General features: G+C 44.8%; 1 protein-coding gene across 1 annotated transcript in view; it reads left to right on the plus strand.

Annotated features, from left to right (window-relative positions):
- Window positions 1–681: 681 nt before the first annotated feature.
- The window catches only part of LOC129827478 (synaptopodin-like), a 67778-nt gene continuing 54179 nt past the window's right edge, over window positions 682–14280 (plus strand). Inside the window, exon 1 of the mRNA XM_055888369.1 lies at window positions 682–1883. Within this exon, the coding sequence (XP_055744344.1) occupies window positions 1679–1883 (205 nt within the window). The 5' untranslated portion in view covers window positions 682–1678. The remainder of the gene's footprint in view (window positions 1884–14280) is intronic.

The following is a 14280-nucleotide window of genomic DNA, read 5'->3' on the forward strand; positions in this document are numbered from 1 at the left end:
GTAGAGTTCCAGACCCGGACACTGGACGGGGCTCGGAGACAGAACCAGCGGAGATCAGCCTCTCATGACAACAACCGCTTTACTCTACCCAGAATCCCACAGCACCATGTTCTACCGTACACTCCTTCAATAGGGACTGGAGAGACAGAACACCAAGACTTAGAGTTGAAGTATCACCCAGACTGGATAAACAACCAACTTCCCTTAACATAGACATCGTTATCTCTCCCCCCCTGAAACAACCTGAATAAACCAACTGACAGATCGACTTGCAGAGGGGATCAGACTGAGAACTCTGCTGCCTGGGCCTCGGCTCAAATGACAATGTATGGATATAATGGTAATGTATAGATATAATGGGAATGTATAGATATAATGGTAATGTATTCATATAATGGTATTGTATGGATATAATGGTAATGTATGGATATAATGGTAATGTATTCATATAATGGTAATGTATGGATATAATGGTAATGTATGGATATAATGGTAATGTATTCATATAATGGTAATGTATGGATATAATGGTAATGTATTCATATAATGGTAATGTATGGATATAATGGTAATGTATTCATATAATGGTAATGTATGGATATAATGGTACTGTATGGATATATTGGTAACATACTGTACATCTCTGCATCTAATCCAAACCAATATCCATCAGGACTAAAACGTGACTCCCAGCATTGACTCCTGGATGGATGGATGGATGGATGAGAATAATAAAAAAGAAAGAAAGAAAAGATATAGTTGACGTATCGGTCAGTGGCGCTCGGAAACTCCTAACCCCTCTTAGGAGTGACCTTTTCTCGAGGGAAATGTTGTTTCTCACTCCGTCCGAACCAAACGACAGGAAGCTTTGAAACACACGGCCATCCCGGTCACCCCCTCCTCGGCATTGTTGAGTCTAAAGAGCTGCTCGCTTTCTCCACAAGAAAAATAATCTGTCAGGGAGAGATTGCAATGCAGTCAACAGGCATGTTTGGGTGGCTGGACTAAGAAAGGAAAGAAAGAATGGTTGGAAGAAAGCGGGAGGAAGAGAAGAGAAACGTCTGGGTTTTTGGAGAAGAATCAAGATTTAGAGGGAGGGAAGACAGACACAAACAGAAATAGAAAAGTTCGATGGTTTCTCAGCCTTTCTCCTTTCAGCTGGAGATTTGAAGTAAAGCACATCGTTATTGTGAAAGAGTCTTGGCTGTGATCCATGGGAACTGATCCAGCTTTGTTGTCTGTGGAGCTCCCAGCCTACTTTAGTCTACTGGGACATCCATGATACTGTTTCTGGTAGGTCCTGAGTACTACTTCTCCCATCCGTCAACCTCCCTCCTTGCTAGCTAGCTAGCTACAGGACTAAGGGAAACCTTAAGGAGGAATAGTGAAGAAAGTCTGAGGGAAGAGGTGCCCAGCAGCAGGAGAAGCAACATGGACAGCTAAGATTCTCATTATCTCCACTGGTGATTCACTTTTTTTTTCTTCTCCACTCGCTCCAAAATAGGACTGTCTGAACTTACTCTGAACACTCCACAAAAACGGTGATCCTTAAACTGACATACAGACCAAGCCAGGGAGGGCTGCAGACGGTCTGGGTAGAAGAAGAGACAGAAACCGTGGAGCAAACCAGAGGAGAAGCAGAGAAAGTCCAGAACTCCTCCAGCAGAGCAGCAAAGAGATGGAGAGGGAGAGGGGTCAGATGTCTGTGAGGAGAGGGGTAAGCTGGAGCCCAGGTGGAGGGAGGGAGCCCCTTCACGGGGGGCATGGCGGGAACACGGACACCGGCAAAAGAGAGAGCGCCGCATCTTCGGAGAGGCTGGACTACAAAGGGATCAAAGGACAGGTGACATCGACCTCCACCAATCAGCTGACTCGGAAAACCAGTAAGTTTGAGGTTTATTCTATTTACGTGGTGTTGGCTTCTAGTTACCTGCTGGTTTCTTTTTGGATAACTAACCTGCCACAGGGCAACAGCAGGAGGGAATGTGGAACATGATGAAAGTACACTGATGGGACTCTGAGATGCAGTAGTTTAGATTGGCTGAGAATTTCCTTTTGCGAGGGTGGAGACGTAGATTGTTCCGGGAACCCTCCATTTTTTAAAATTATTATTATTATTATAAAAAATAAAAAAATGTACCACATTTTTCCTCCCCTAATTTCGATCTTGTCTTGTCGCTGCAACTTCCCAACGTGATCGGTAGGCGAAGGTTGAGTCATGTGTCCTCTGAAACATGACCCACCAAAACCCACGCTCTTAACACCCAGGATCGAACCCGGGTCTGTAGTGACGACTCTAGCACTACGATCCAGGGTCTTTAGACCGCTGCAGGAGGTTGGAACTTTCCATTTTGAACACGTATGAACACAGAAGCTGATCACACAGCTGACCAAATGAAATGAGATATTACTTCTGGGAGATTCTACACCATGTTATGTCAGAGATGGTTAAATGTTCAAAGAAACATCTGTTTTCCCTGCAATAAATGGCCTACCATGACAAACACACACACACACACACACACACACACACACACACACACACACACACACACACACACACACACACACACACACACACACACACACACACACACACACACACACACACACACGTACAGAAACTGGACAGCTCTGAGATGGAAAGGCAATCCTGCATCCCAACCTAAAGGGCAATCTCAGAAAGACTTCATACGCAGTACCAGTCCAGACTGTAATGGACTGAGCTGAGACTTCATACGCAGGACCAGTCCAGACCGTAATGGACTGAGCTGAGACTTCATACACAGTACCAGTCCAGAACATAATGGACTGAGCTGAGACTTCATACGCAGTACCAGTCCAGATCGTAATGGACTGAGCTGAGACTTCATAAGCAGTACTTTCCAGATCATTATCATTATCCTCCCATAGTTGGAGTCGTTACTTGTGTGACAGAGCTTGAGGTGAACACGTCAGTGATGAAGGAAAAACATTGTGAACTCCTTAGAGAGTAACGTGGAAAACCCCTCAGACAGAGCGCGCGCGTGTGTGTGTGTGTGTGTGTGTGTGTGTGTGTGTGTGTGTGTGTGTGTGTGTGTGTGTGTGTGTGTGTGTGTGTGTGTGTGTGTGTGTGTGTGTGTGTGTGTGTGTGTGTGTGTGTGTGTACACAACTGCGATACAGATTAGCCTACTATACTGAGTTGAAGCAGGGAACATAATATCGTCAGAACAGATGAACTAATTACAGATTGACAAACACATTGTTGTGCAGTAATTGAAAAACAAAACAGAAAATGTGGACTTAATGACTCTGTAACAAACTATGGTTAGTAGATGCAGTCATTCAATGAAAGTCTATAGTTCACCTGATTGGAGAATAAATATAGTACATATTATAGTACATGTAAACGATGGATCCGGCGATATTTAACCTTGTGTTTAGTAGACTGTTTTCCATTGGGATTTGGAGAGGGGCTGAGTCCTATTCAGATTTGGAGAGGGGCTGAGTCCTATTCGGATTTGGAGAGGGGCTGAGTCCTATTCAGATTTGGAGAGGGGCTGAGTCCTATTCAGATTTGGAGAGGGGCTGAGTCCTATTCAGATTTGGAGAGGGGCTGAGTACTATTGGGATTTGGAGAGGGGCTGAGTCCTATTTGGATTTGGAGAGGGGCTGAGTCCTATTTGGATTTGGAGAGGGGCTGAGTCCTATTTGGATTTGGAGAGGGGCTGAGTCCTATTTGGATTTGGAGAGGGGCTGAGGCCTATTCGGATTTGGAGAGGGGCTGAGGCCTATTCGGATTTGGAGAGGGGCTGAGTCCTATTCGGATTTGGTTCGGGGCTGAGTCCTATTCGGATTTGGTTCGGGGCTGAGTCCTATTCGGATTTGGAGAGGGGCTGAGTCCTATTCGGATTTGGAGAGGGGCTGAGTCCTATTCGGATTTGGAGAGGGGCTGAATCTTATTCGGACTTGGAGAGGGGCAGAGTCATATTCGGACTTGGAGAGGGGCTGAGTCCTTTTCGGATTTGGAGAGGGGCTGAGTCCTATTCGGATTTGGAAAGAGGCTGAGTCCTATTTGGATTTGGAGAGGGGCTGAGTCCTATTCGGATTTGGAGAGGGGCTTAGTCCTATTCGGATTTGGAGAGGGGCTGAGTCCTATTCGGATTTGGAGAGGGGCTGAGTCCTATCCGGATTTGGAGAGGGGCTGAGGCCTATTCGGATTTGGAGAGGGACTGAGGCCTATTCGGATTTGGCGAGGGGCTGAGGCCTATTTGGATTTGGAGCGGGGCTGAGTCCTATTCGGATTTGGAGCGCGGCTGAGTATTATTCGGATTTGGAGAGGGGCTGAGTCCTATTCGGATTTGGAGCGGGGCTGAGTCCTATTTGGATTTGGAGAGGGGCTGAGTCCTATTCGGATTTACAGTAATATGGTTTATTTACTTTCAAGCATGTTTGGCTATTAAATGAGGGATGGATAAATGGTAGCCTAATATTTTATGTGTAGTGGGAGTAAACCTGTAATATGATTATGATTCAGTCCTTCATAATAAAAGACATGTCCTGTAATATGATTATGAGTCAGTCCTTCATAATAAAAGACATGTCCTGTAATATGATTATGAGTCAGTCCTTCATAATAAAAGACATGTCCTGTAATATGATTATGAGTCAGTCCTTCATAATAAAAGACATGTCCTGTAATATGATTATGATTCAGTCCTTCATAGTAAAAGACATGTCCTGTAATATGATGAGTCAGTCCTTCATAATAAAAGACATGTCCTGTAATATGATTATGAGTCAGTCCTTCATAATAAAAGACATGTCCTGTAATATGATTATGATTTAGTCCTTCATAATAAAAGACATGTCCTGTAATATGATTATGATTCAGTCCTTCATAATAAAAGACATGTCCTGTAATATGATTATGATTCAGTCCTTCATAATAAAAGACATGTCCTGTAATATGATTATGATTCAGTCCTTCATAGTAAAAGACATGTCCTGTAATATGATGAGTCAGTCCTTCATAATAAAAGACATGTCCTGTAATATGATTATGAGTCAGTCCTTCATAATAAAAGACATGTCCTGTAATATGACTATGATTCAGTCCTTCATAATAAAAGACATGTCCTGTAATATGATTATGATTTAGTCCTTCATAATAAAAGACATGTCCTGTAATATGATAATTAATCAGTCCTTCATAATAAAAGACATGTCCTGTAATATGATTATGAGTCAGTCCTTCATAATAAAAGACATGTCCTGTAATATGATTATGATTTAGTCATTCATAATAAAATACATGTCCTGTAATATGATTATGATTCAGTCCTTCATAATAAAAGTAATAGAAATATATATGCTGCTATACAATCTCCTTCCCCAACGGCAAATACATCTGTTTTCACATTAGATCTACCCTCTGTCTTTATTGGCCGACCATTATTAGAATTCCCGCGCATCAAACCCTTCAATCACCCCCCCCCCCCCCGCATCAAACACCTCCATTTCCCTTTAAAATTACAATAGTCGCTTGCAATATACAATTGATCCCACTTGAAGTGGTGTGTATGTATGCATGGTCTGAGATTGATCCCACTTGAAGTTGTGTGTATGTATGCATGGTCTGAGATTGATCCCACTAGAAGGTGTATGTATGCATGGTCTGAGATTGATCCCACTAGAAGGTGTATGTATGCATGGTCTGAGATTGATCCCACTAGAAGGTGTATGTATGCATGGTCTGAGATTGATCCCACTAGAAGGTGTATGTATGCATGGTCTGAGATTGATCCCACTAGAAGGTGTATGTATGCATGGTCTGAGATTTACGTGGAGATGTGCACACTTTCCTGTCAAGTTCAAACATTTATAAATACCAACCGTTTGCGAGAAAACTGTCACACACAAGGTTGAAAGTAGTTTTTTGTGCGCACGCACTTTTGACAAATGAAGCCCCAAGAGGAAGACATCATGTTTTTCATGCCAAGGAAGCCCTTTTGAATTGAATTGAATTGAGAGAAAGACTCAGGTCATACGGGAGTGAGAGTTGAGGTAACAACTAAAGGAGGGAGCCTCATTGTCAAGGGCCAAGTTGTGTCGCTGCTGGAGGAGAGCAGAAGTTCTTGTCCCTCCATGCAGGGGAGCCCAGAAAGAAGTACTCTGGAGTTCACAGAGGGCAGACAGAGATGGAATGTCAGCTAGACAAGACCAGAGAGAGAGAGAGAGAGAGAGAGAGAGAGGTAGTGAGTTTACGGGCTCCTGAGTTCTTCTGCAAAAATATATAATTAGAGTTGGATAAATGTAGATAAACTTGCATTTTTTTCACAATGACTTATACAGGATACTAACTTCAACATCAAATCAAAATTCCACACCTAAAACCTTGATATTGGACAAAATTACCTGAATGGACTATTACTACCGAGGACAATCAAGAAAAAACTTCTAACAAACCTAAACCTTGCAGAAGAAAAACAGCGGAAGCTGGAAATACCATCCAACACAAAACTGAGTGAATAATATTCAGTCTGAACCTACTTCTGAAGCCAAAAAGTAAAAGACAATAATCTCTAGGTAATTTTGTTCCATAAAGCTTAATAAATAAGGCTACAAAGTTACCAAGCTGCTAGGACAGAACTGACCAGCTGCAACTTCAATTAGTGTTGAAGTCTGAAGTGAGAGGTGTGGATATTCTTGAGCCTAAACATGGGTTTCATAAGTACAAAAACCCAAAACTCCTCAAAGACAATCCCGGGACACTATTTGCTGACCGCTACAAAGAGGGCGAACGTAAGCAACATCATTTTCCACACAGACCATCCCCTGGCATGGCACAGTGCTATAAGAGCACACTACCCCTATGTCAAGAGAGAGGATATTGGCCCAGGGTGGAAACTCAGAATACTAGACATTGAGGAGATTGAAACAACCTCTGTCAACATGTACAAGTCTGGGACAGTAATGGTGCAGGGCATCCTCATGCAGTTCCAGAGGGACTTTTCAGGGATCAAAGAGAGAGAACAGCAGGAAAAGATCTCTCTCTGTGACAACTCCCACATCCTGAATGAGTCTGACTACACCTCTTCAAACTGTCCTGCAGATGAGGACAGTCACCTCCCAGTGTCCAGTTTGAGTGTTTGTTGCAGCTCATTCCAGTCGCTAGCTGCAGCGAACTGAAAAGACGAGTGAACCGCGGGATGTGGGACCTTTAACAGAATGTGACTGGCAGAGCGAGTGTTGTATGTGGAGGATGAGGGCTGCAGTAGATATCTCAGATAGAGGGGAGTGAGGCCTAAGAGGGTTTTATAAATATGCATCAACCAGTGGGTTTACTTAGCAGCATAGAGTCCAGTGATGTGTCCTACAAGGAGCATTGGAGGCAAATCTGATGGCCGAAGGGTAAAGAACATCTAGCCGCTCGATAGCACCCTTACCTGTCGATCTATAAATTATGTCTCCGTAACCTAGCATGGGTAGGATGGTCATCTGAATCAGGGTTAGTTTGGCAGCTGGGGTGAAAGAGGAGCGATTACGATAGAGGAAACCAAGTCTAGATTTAACTTTAGCCTGCATCTTTGATATGTGCTGAGAGAAGGACAGTGTACTTTCTAGCCATACTCCAAAGTACTTGTATGAGGTGACTACCTCAAGCTCTAAACCCTCATAGGTAGTAATCACACCTGTGGGACGAGGGACATTCTTCTTACCAAACCACATGACCTTTGTTTTGGAGGTGTTCAGAAGAAGGTTAAGGGTAGAGAAAGCTTGTTTGACACTAAGAAAGCTTTGTTGTAGAGCATTTAACACAAAATCCGGGGAGGGGACAGCTGAGTATAATCAATTTTATTTTATATAGCCCTTCGTACATCAGATAATATCTCGAAGTGCTGTACAGAAACCCAGCCTAAAACCCCAAACAGCTAGAATGCAGGTGTAGAAGCACGGTGGCTAGGAAAAACTCCCTAGAAAGGCCAAAACCTAGGAAGAGGGGGGTGGCCAGTCCTCTTCTGGCTGTGCCGGGTGGAGATTATAACAGAACTATGCCAAGATGTTCAAAAATGTTCATAAGTGACAAGCATGGTCAAATAATAATCATGAATAATTTTCAGTTGGCTTTTCATAGCTGATCATTAAGAGTTGAAAAACAACAGGTCTGGGACAGGTGGCGGTTCCATAACCGCAGGCAGAACAGCTGAAACTGGAATAGCAGCAAGGCCAGGCGGACTGGGGACAGCAAGGAGTCACCACGGGCGGCAGTCCCGATGCATGGTCCTAGGGCCCAGGTCCTCCGAGAGAAAGAAAGAGAGAAGGAGAAAATTAGAGAGAGCCAAGATTTTCAAAATGTTCATAAATGACAAGCATGGTCAAATAATAATCAGGAATAAATCTCAGTTGGCTTTTCATAGCCGATCATTAAGAGTTGAAAACAGCAGGTCTGGGACAGGTAGGGGTTCCATAACCGCAGGCAGAAGAGTTGAAACTGGAATAGCAGCAAGGCCAGGCGGACTGGGGGCAGCAAGGAGTCACCACGGCCGGTAGTCCCGACGTATGGTCCTAGGGCTCAGGTCCTCCGAGAGAAAGAGAGAAGGAGAAAATTAGAGAGAGCCAAGATTTTCAAAATGTTCATAAATGACAAGCATGGTCAAATAATAATCAGGAATAAATCTCAGTTGGCTTTTCATAGCCGATCATTAAGAGTTGAAAACAGCAGGTCTGGGACAGGTAGGGGTTTCGTAACCGCAGGCAGAAACAGTTGAAACTGGAATAACAGCAAGGCCGGGCGGACTGGGGACAGCAAGGTGTCAGCATGCCCGGTAGTCCTGACGTATGGTCCTAGGGCTCAGGTTCTCAGAGAGAAAGAGAGAACGAGAGAATTAGAGAGAGCATACTTAAATTCACACAGGACACTGGATAAGACAGGAGAAGTATTCCAGGTATAACCAACTGACCCTAGCCCCCCGACACATAAATTACTGCAGCATAAATACTGAAGGCTGAGACAGGAGCGGTCAGGAGACACTGTGGCCCCATCCGAAGAAACCCCCGGACAGGGCCAAACAGGAAGGATATAACCCCACCCACTCTGCCAAAGCACAGCCCCCACACCACTAGAGGGATATCCTCAACCACCAACTTACAATCCTGAGACAAGGCCGAGTATAGCCCACAAAGGTCTCCATCACAGCACAACCAAGGGGGGGCGCCAACCCAGACAGGAAGTTCACGTCAGTAACTCAACCCACTCAAGTGACGCACCCCTCCTAGGGACGGCATGAAAGAGCACCAGCAAGCCAGTGACTCAGCCCCAGTAACAGGGTTAGAGGCAGAGAATCCCAGTGGAGAGAGGGGAACCGGCCCTGGAGAGACAGCAAGGGCGGTTCGTTGCTCCAGAGCCTTTCCGTTCACCTTCACACTCCTGGGCCAGACTACACTCAATCATATGACCTACTGAAGAGATAAGTCTTCAGTAAAGACTTAAAGGTTGAGACTGAGTCTGCGTCTCTCACATGGGTAGGCAGACTGTTCCATAAAAATGGAGATCTATAGGAGAAAGCCCTGCCTCCAGCTGTTTGCTTAGAAATTTTAGGGACAATTAGGAGGCCTGCGTCTTAGGCATAATACCAAGGCATAATATCCTTGGTATAAGACTGTATCATCTGTATATAAACGGATGAGAGAGCTTCCTACTGCCTGAGCTATGTTGCTGATTTAAATTGAGAAGAGTGTGGGGCCTAGGATTGATCCTTGGTGTACTCCCTTGGTGTAGTGGATGAGACAGCAGATTTTCTGACTTTATACACTGCACTCTTTGAGAGAGGCAATTAGCAAACCAGGCCAAAGACCCCTCAGAGACACCAATACTCCTTAGCCGGCTCATAAGAATGGAATGGTGTACTGTATCAAAAGCTTTGTTCAAGTCAATAAAAATAACAACATTGCATAGAATCAAGTGCAATGGTGACATCATTGAGGACCTTTAAGGTTGTGGTGACACATCCATAACCTGAGCGGAAACCAGATTGCATACCAGAGAGAATACTATAGACACCAAGAAAGGCAGTCAGTTGATTATTGACAAGTTTTTCCAACCCTTTTGATAAACAGGGAAAAATACAAATAGGCCTTTAACAGTTAGGATCAGCTTGATCTCCCCTTTTACATAAAATACAAACCGTGGCTGCCTTCCAAGCAATGGGAACCTCCCCAGAAAGGAGAGACAGGTTGAAAAGGTTAGAGAAAGGCTTGGCGATGATAGGGGCTGCAACGTTAAAGAAGAAACGGTCTAAACCATCTGACTCAGATGGTTTTTTGGGGGCCAAGTTTGAGGAGCTCCTTTAGCACCTCGGACTCAGTGACTGCCTGCAGGGAGAAACTTTGTAGCGGGGCAGGGGGAAAAGAAGGAGAAGCATCGGGGATAGTCACATTAGAAGGAGTGGGAGATGAGGAAATGTTGGACGGGCAAGGAGGCATGGCTGAGTCAAATAGGAATCCTGACATAATGAAGTGGTGATTTAAAGAGCTCAGCCATGTGCTTCTTGTCAGTAATAACCACATCATCAACATTAAGGGACATGGGCAGCTGTGAGGAGGAGGGTTTATTCTCCAGGTCTTTAACTGTTTTCCGGTTAGACCCACAGAGAGAGAACTGCTCCTTAAAGTAACTAACTTTGGCCTTCCGGATAGCCTGAGTGCACTTATTTCTCATTTTCCTGAACGAGAGCCAGTCAGCCTGAGTATGCATGTGCCGATCATTTTGCCAAATGTAATTCTTGAGGTGGAGTAACTCTGCCAGATCACGGTCGAACCAGGGGCTGAACCTATTTTTAATTCTCATTTTCTTTATGGGGCCTGTTTGTTAACAATACCACTGAAAATATAAAAAAAGAAGGTCCAAGCGTCTTCGACAGAGGGGGGGATCAAGCTGATTCTACACCATTTTACAGAGGCCAGTTCATGAAGGACGGCTTGCTCATTAAAGTTTTTTAGCAAGCGTCTATGACAAATCAGGACAGATCGTTTCAGATCGTTTCTGAGCAGCCATTACAAACACAGGCTGTAAAACAGAGATCACTAAGGTCATTACAGAAAACCTCAGACTGATACCTATCAGGATTATTTGTGAGGATAACATCAAGGAGAGTAGCCTTTTCTGGGTGTTTAAAAGTAAAATGATGGAGTTAAAACATATATAAATATTAGATTGAGCAACGTCGAAGTGGCATTGACTAAAATACAGTAAATAGAATACAGTATATACATATGAGATGAGTAAAGCAGTATGTAAACATTGTTAAAGTTACTAGTGTTCCATTATTGCCCTTAACTAGGTATCTTTGCTAGACAGACACACAGACAGAATAGGGAGAAATAAAGGGTGAGAATGAAAGAGAGGTGGGAAAGAGTGAAAGACACAGAGAGATTGGGAGGGAGAGAGAAATGGAGAAAGTCAGTTGTGCAAAATTACATAGACTTGAGTATTTCATCAACTCTTGTCTTCAAACTTGTTAGTCAATCACATGTACCTACGGGGGAAGGATGGCCAGCCACACAGGAGGGTGATTTTCTCTGGATGTCATAAGATGAATGCACCAATTTGTAAGTCGCTCTGGATAAGAGCGTCTGCTAAATGACTTAAATGTAAATGTAAATTATTAAAGTGACCAGTGATTCCATGTCTATGTATATAGGGCAGCAGCCTCGAAGGTGCAGGGATGAGTAACCAGGTGGTAGCCGGCTAGTGATGTCTATTTAACAATCAATCAATCAATCAATCAAGTTTATTTTATATAGCCCTTCGTACATCAGCTAATATCTCGAAGTGCTGTACAGAGACCCAGCCTAAAACCCCAAACAGCTAGTAATGCAGATGTAGAAGCACAGTGGCTAGGAAAAACTCCCTAGAAAGGCCAGAACCTAGGAAGAAACCTAGAGAGGAACCAGGCTATGAGGGGTGGCCAGTCCTCTTCTGGCTGTGCCGGGTGGAGATTATAACAGAACTATGCCAAGATGTTCAAAAATGTTCATAAGTGACAAGCATGGTCAAATAATAATCATGGATAATTTTCAGTTGGCTTTTCATAGCCGATCATTAAGAGTTGAAAAACAACAGGTCTGGGACAGGTGGCGGTTCCATAACCGCAGGCAGAACAGCTGAAACCGGAACAGCAGCAAGGCCAGGCGGACTGATCTGATGGCCTTGGCCTTGAGATAGAAGCTGTTTTTCAGTCTCTCTGTACCAGCTTTGATGCACCTGTACTGACCTCGCCTTCTGGATGATAGCGGGGTGAACAGGCAGTGGCTCGGGTGGTTGTTGTCTTTGATGATCTTTGTGGCCTTCCTGTGCCATCGGGTGCTGTAGATGTTCTGGAGGGCAGGCAGTGTGCCCCCGGTGATGCGTTGGGCAGACCGCACCACCCTCTGGAGAGTCCTGCGATTGAGGGCAGTGCATTTGCCGTACCAGGTGGTTATCTGGCCGACAGGATGCTCTCAATTGTGCATCTGTAAAAGTTTGTGAGGTTCTTAGGGGCCAAGTCAAATTTCTTCAGCCTCCTGAGGTTGAAGAGACACTGATGCACCTTCTTCACCACACCGTCTGTGTGGTCGACCATTTCAGATCGTCGGTGATGTGTGTGCCGAGGAACTTGAAGCTTTTCACCTTCTCCATTGTGGTCCCATCGATGTGGATAGGGGCGTGCTCTCTCTGCTGTTTCCTGAAGTCCACGATCAGCTCCTTTGTTTTGTTGACGTTGAGGGAGAGGTTATTTTCCTGGCACCACTCCGTCAGGGCCCTCATCTCCTCCCTGTAGGCTGTCTCGTCATTGTTGGTAATCAGGCCTACAACTGTTGTGTCATCTGCAAACTTGCTCATTGAGTCAGAGGACAGACTAGGGGTCCCCAGCCACATCATAATTAACATGGGCACAAATGACTTAAGGGCCCAGCAAGAAAGGGTGGCAAAAGCACTCAAGGGAGTGATTGAAAAAGCTTCTTCCACTTTCCCCAACGCACAAGTGGTTATCTCTGCCCTGCTACCACAAAAAGATTTCCCCCCTGCCTCCATACAGCGGGTGAATGCAAGCATTTTGCGAGACTGTGCCTCAAAACCTAATGTCTATCTGGCACACCACTCCACCCTGGACTTGAACAGCCTTTATGACCAGGTCCACCTCTACAAGACAGCAATCCCAACGGATACCCCCTCCCAGACTAGTGAGACACCCTCCCAGACCTGAAAACCCCCCTCCTGAAGGACCTGCACCGAGAGAACCCACGTCAAGCAAACCTTGGCCACACCCTATATAGGCCGCCCATATCAGACCTATGCCCCTTCTGTCCACCCCATGCACCCCGCCCCTGCGGCAAGGACCTCAACATGACAGCAGGACATATTCCCAGGCCGTGAACAGAGCAACAGGCCCAACACCCACTATTACACCCGCCCAAGCCTCATCCTGCGACCTACGAGTTATGTATCAGATGCTCAACATATTCTGCTCACATCTACTGTGAGGGTCCGGGCCTAAACCACACAAAAACAACACTAGACACTATGGAACACAAAGCTTTTACCATCTCATCCTGGAATATACAAGGCTTGAGGTCATCTGCCTTTGGCCAAAAGAGCAGGAACCCAGACTTCATCAAAGAAATTGGAAATACAACCATTGTCATCTTACAAGAAACATGGTATAGAGGAGACGCACCCACTGGTTGCCCTCTAGGTTACAGAGAGCGGTTAGTCCCATCCACCAAATTACCAGGTGTGAAACAGGGAAGAGACTCAGAGGGTATGCTAATTTGGTATAGAGCAGATCTAACCCACTCTATTATATTAGTCAAAACAGGAACATTTTACATCTGGCTAGAAATGAATAAGGAAATCATCTCAAAAGAGACAAATGTCCTTATGTGTGCTACCTAAATCCCCCCAATAGAATCCCCATACTTTAACGAGGACAGCTTCTCCATCCTAGAGGGGGAGATCAACAATTTCCAGGCCCAGGGACATGTACTAGGTCTGTGGCGACCTAAATGCCAGAACTGGACAAGAACCTGACACCCTCAGCACACAGGGGGACAAACACATACCTGGAGGTGATAGCATTCCCTCCCCCTTAACACAGCAACAATAACATAACCAACATAAATAGATCACAACTCCTGCAGCTCTGTCGGACGCTGGGTATGTACATAGTCAATGGTAGGCTTCGAGGGGACTCCTTTGGTAGGTACACCTATAGCTCATCTCTTGGCAGTAGTACTGTAGACTACTTTTTCACTGACCT

This window comes from Salvelinus fontinalis, chromosome 29 (genome assembly GCF_029448725.1).
Source record: "Salvelinus fontinalis isolate EN_2023a chromosome 29, ASM2944872v1, whole genome shotgun sequence".
NCBI lineage: Eukaryota > Metazoa > Chordata > Actinopteri > Salmoniformes > Salmonidae > Salvelinus > Salvelinus fontinalis.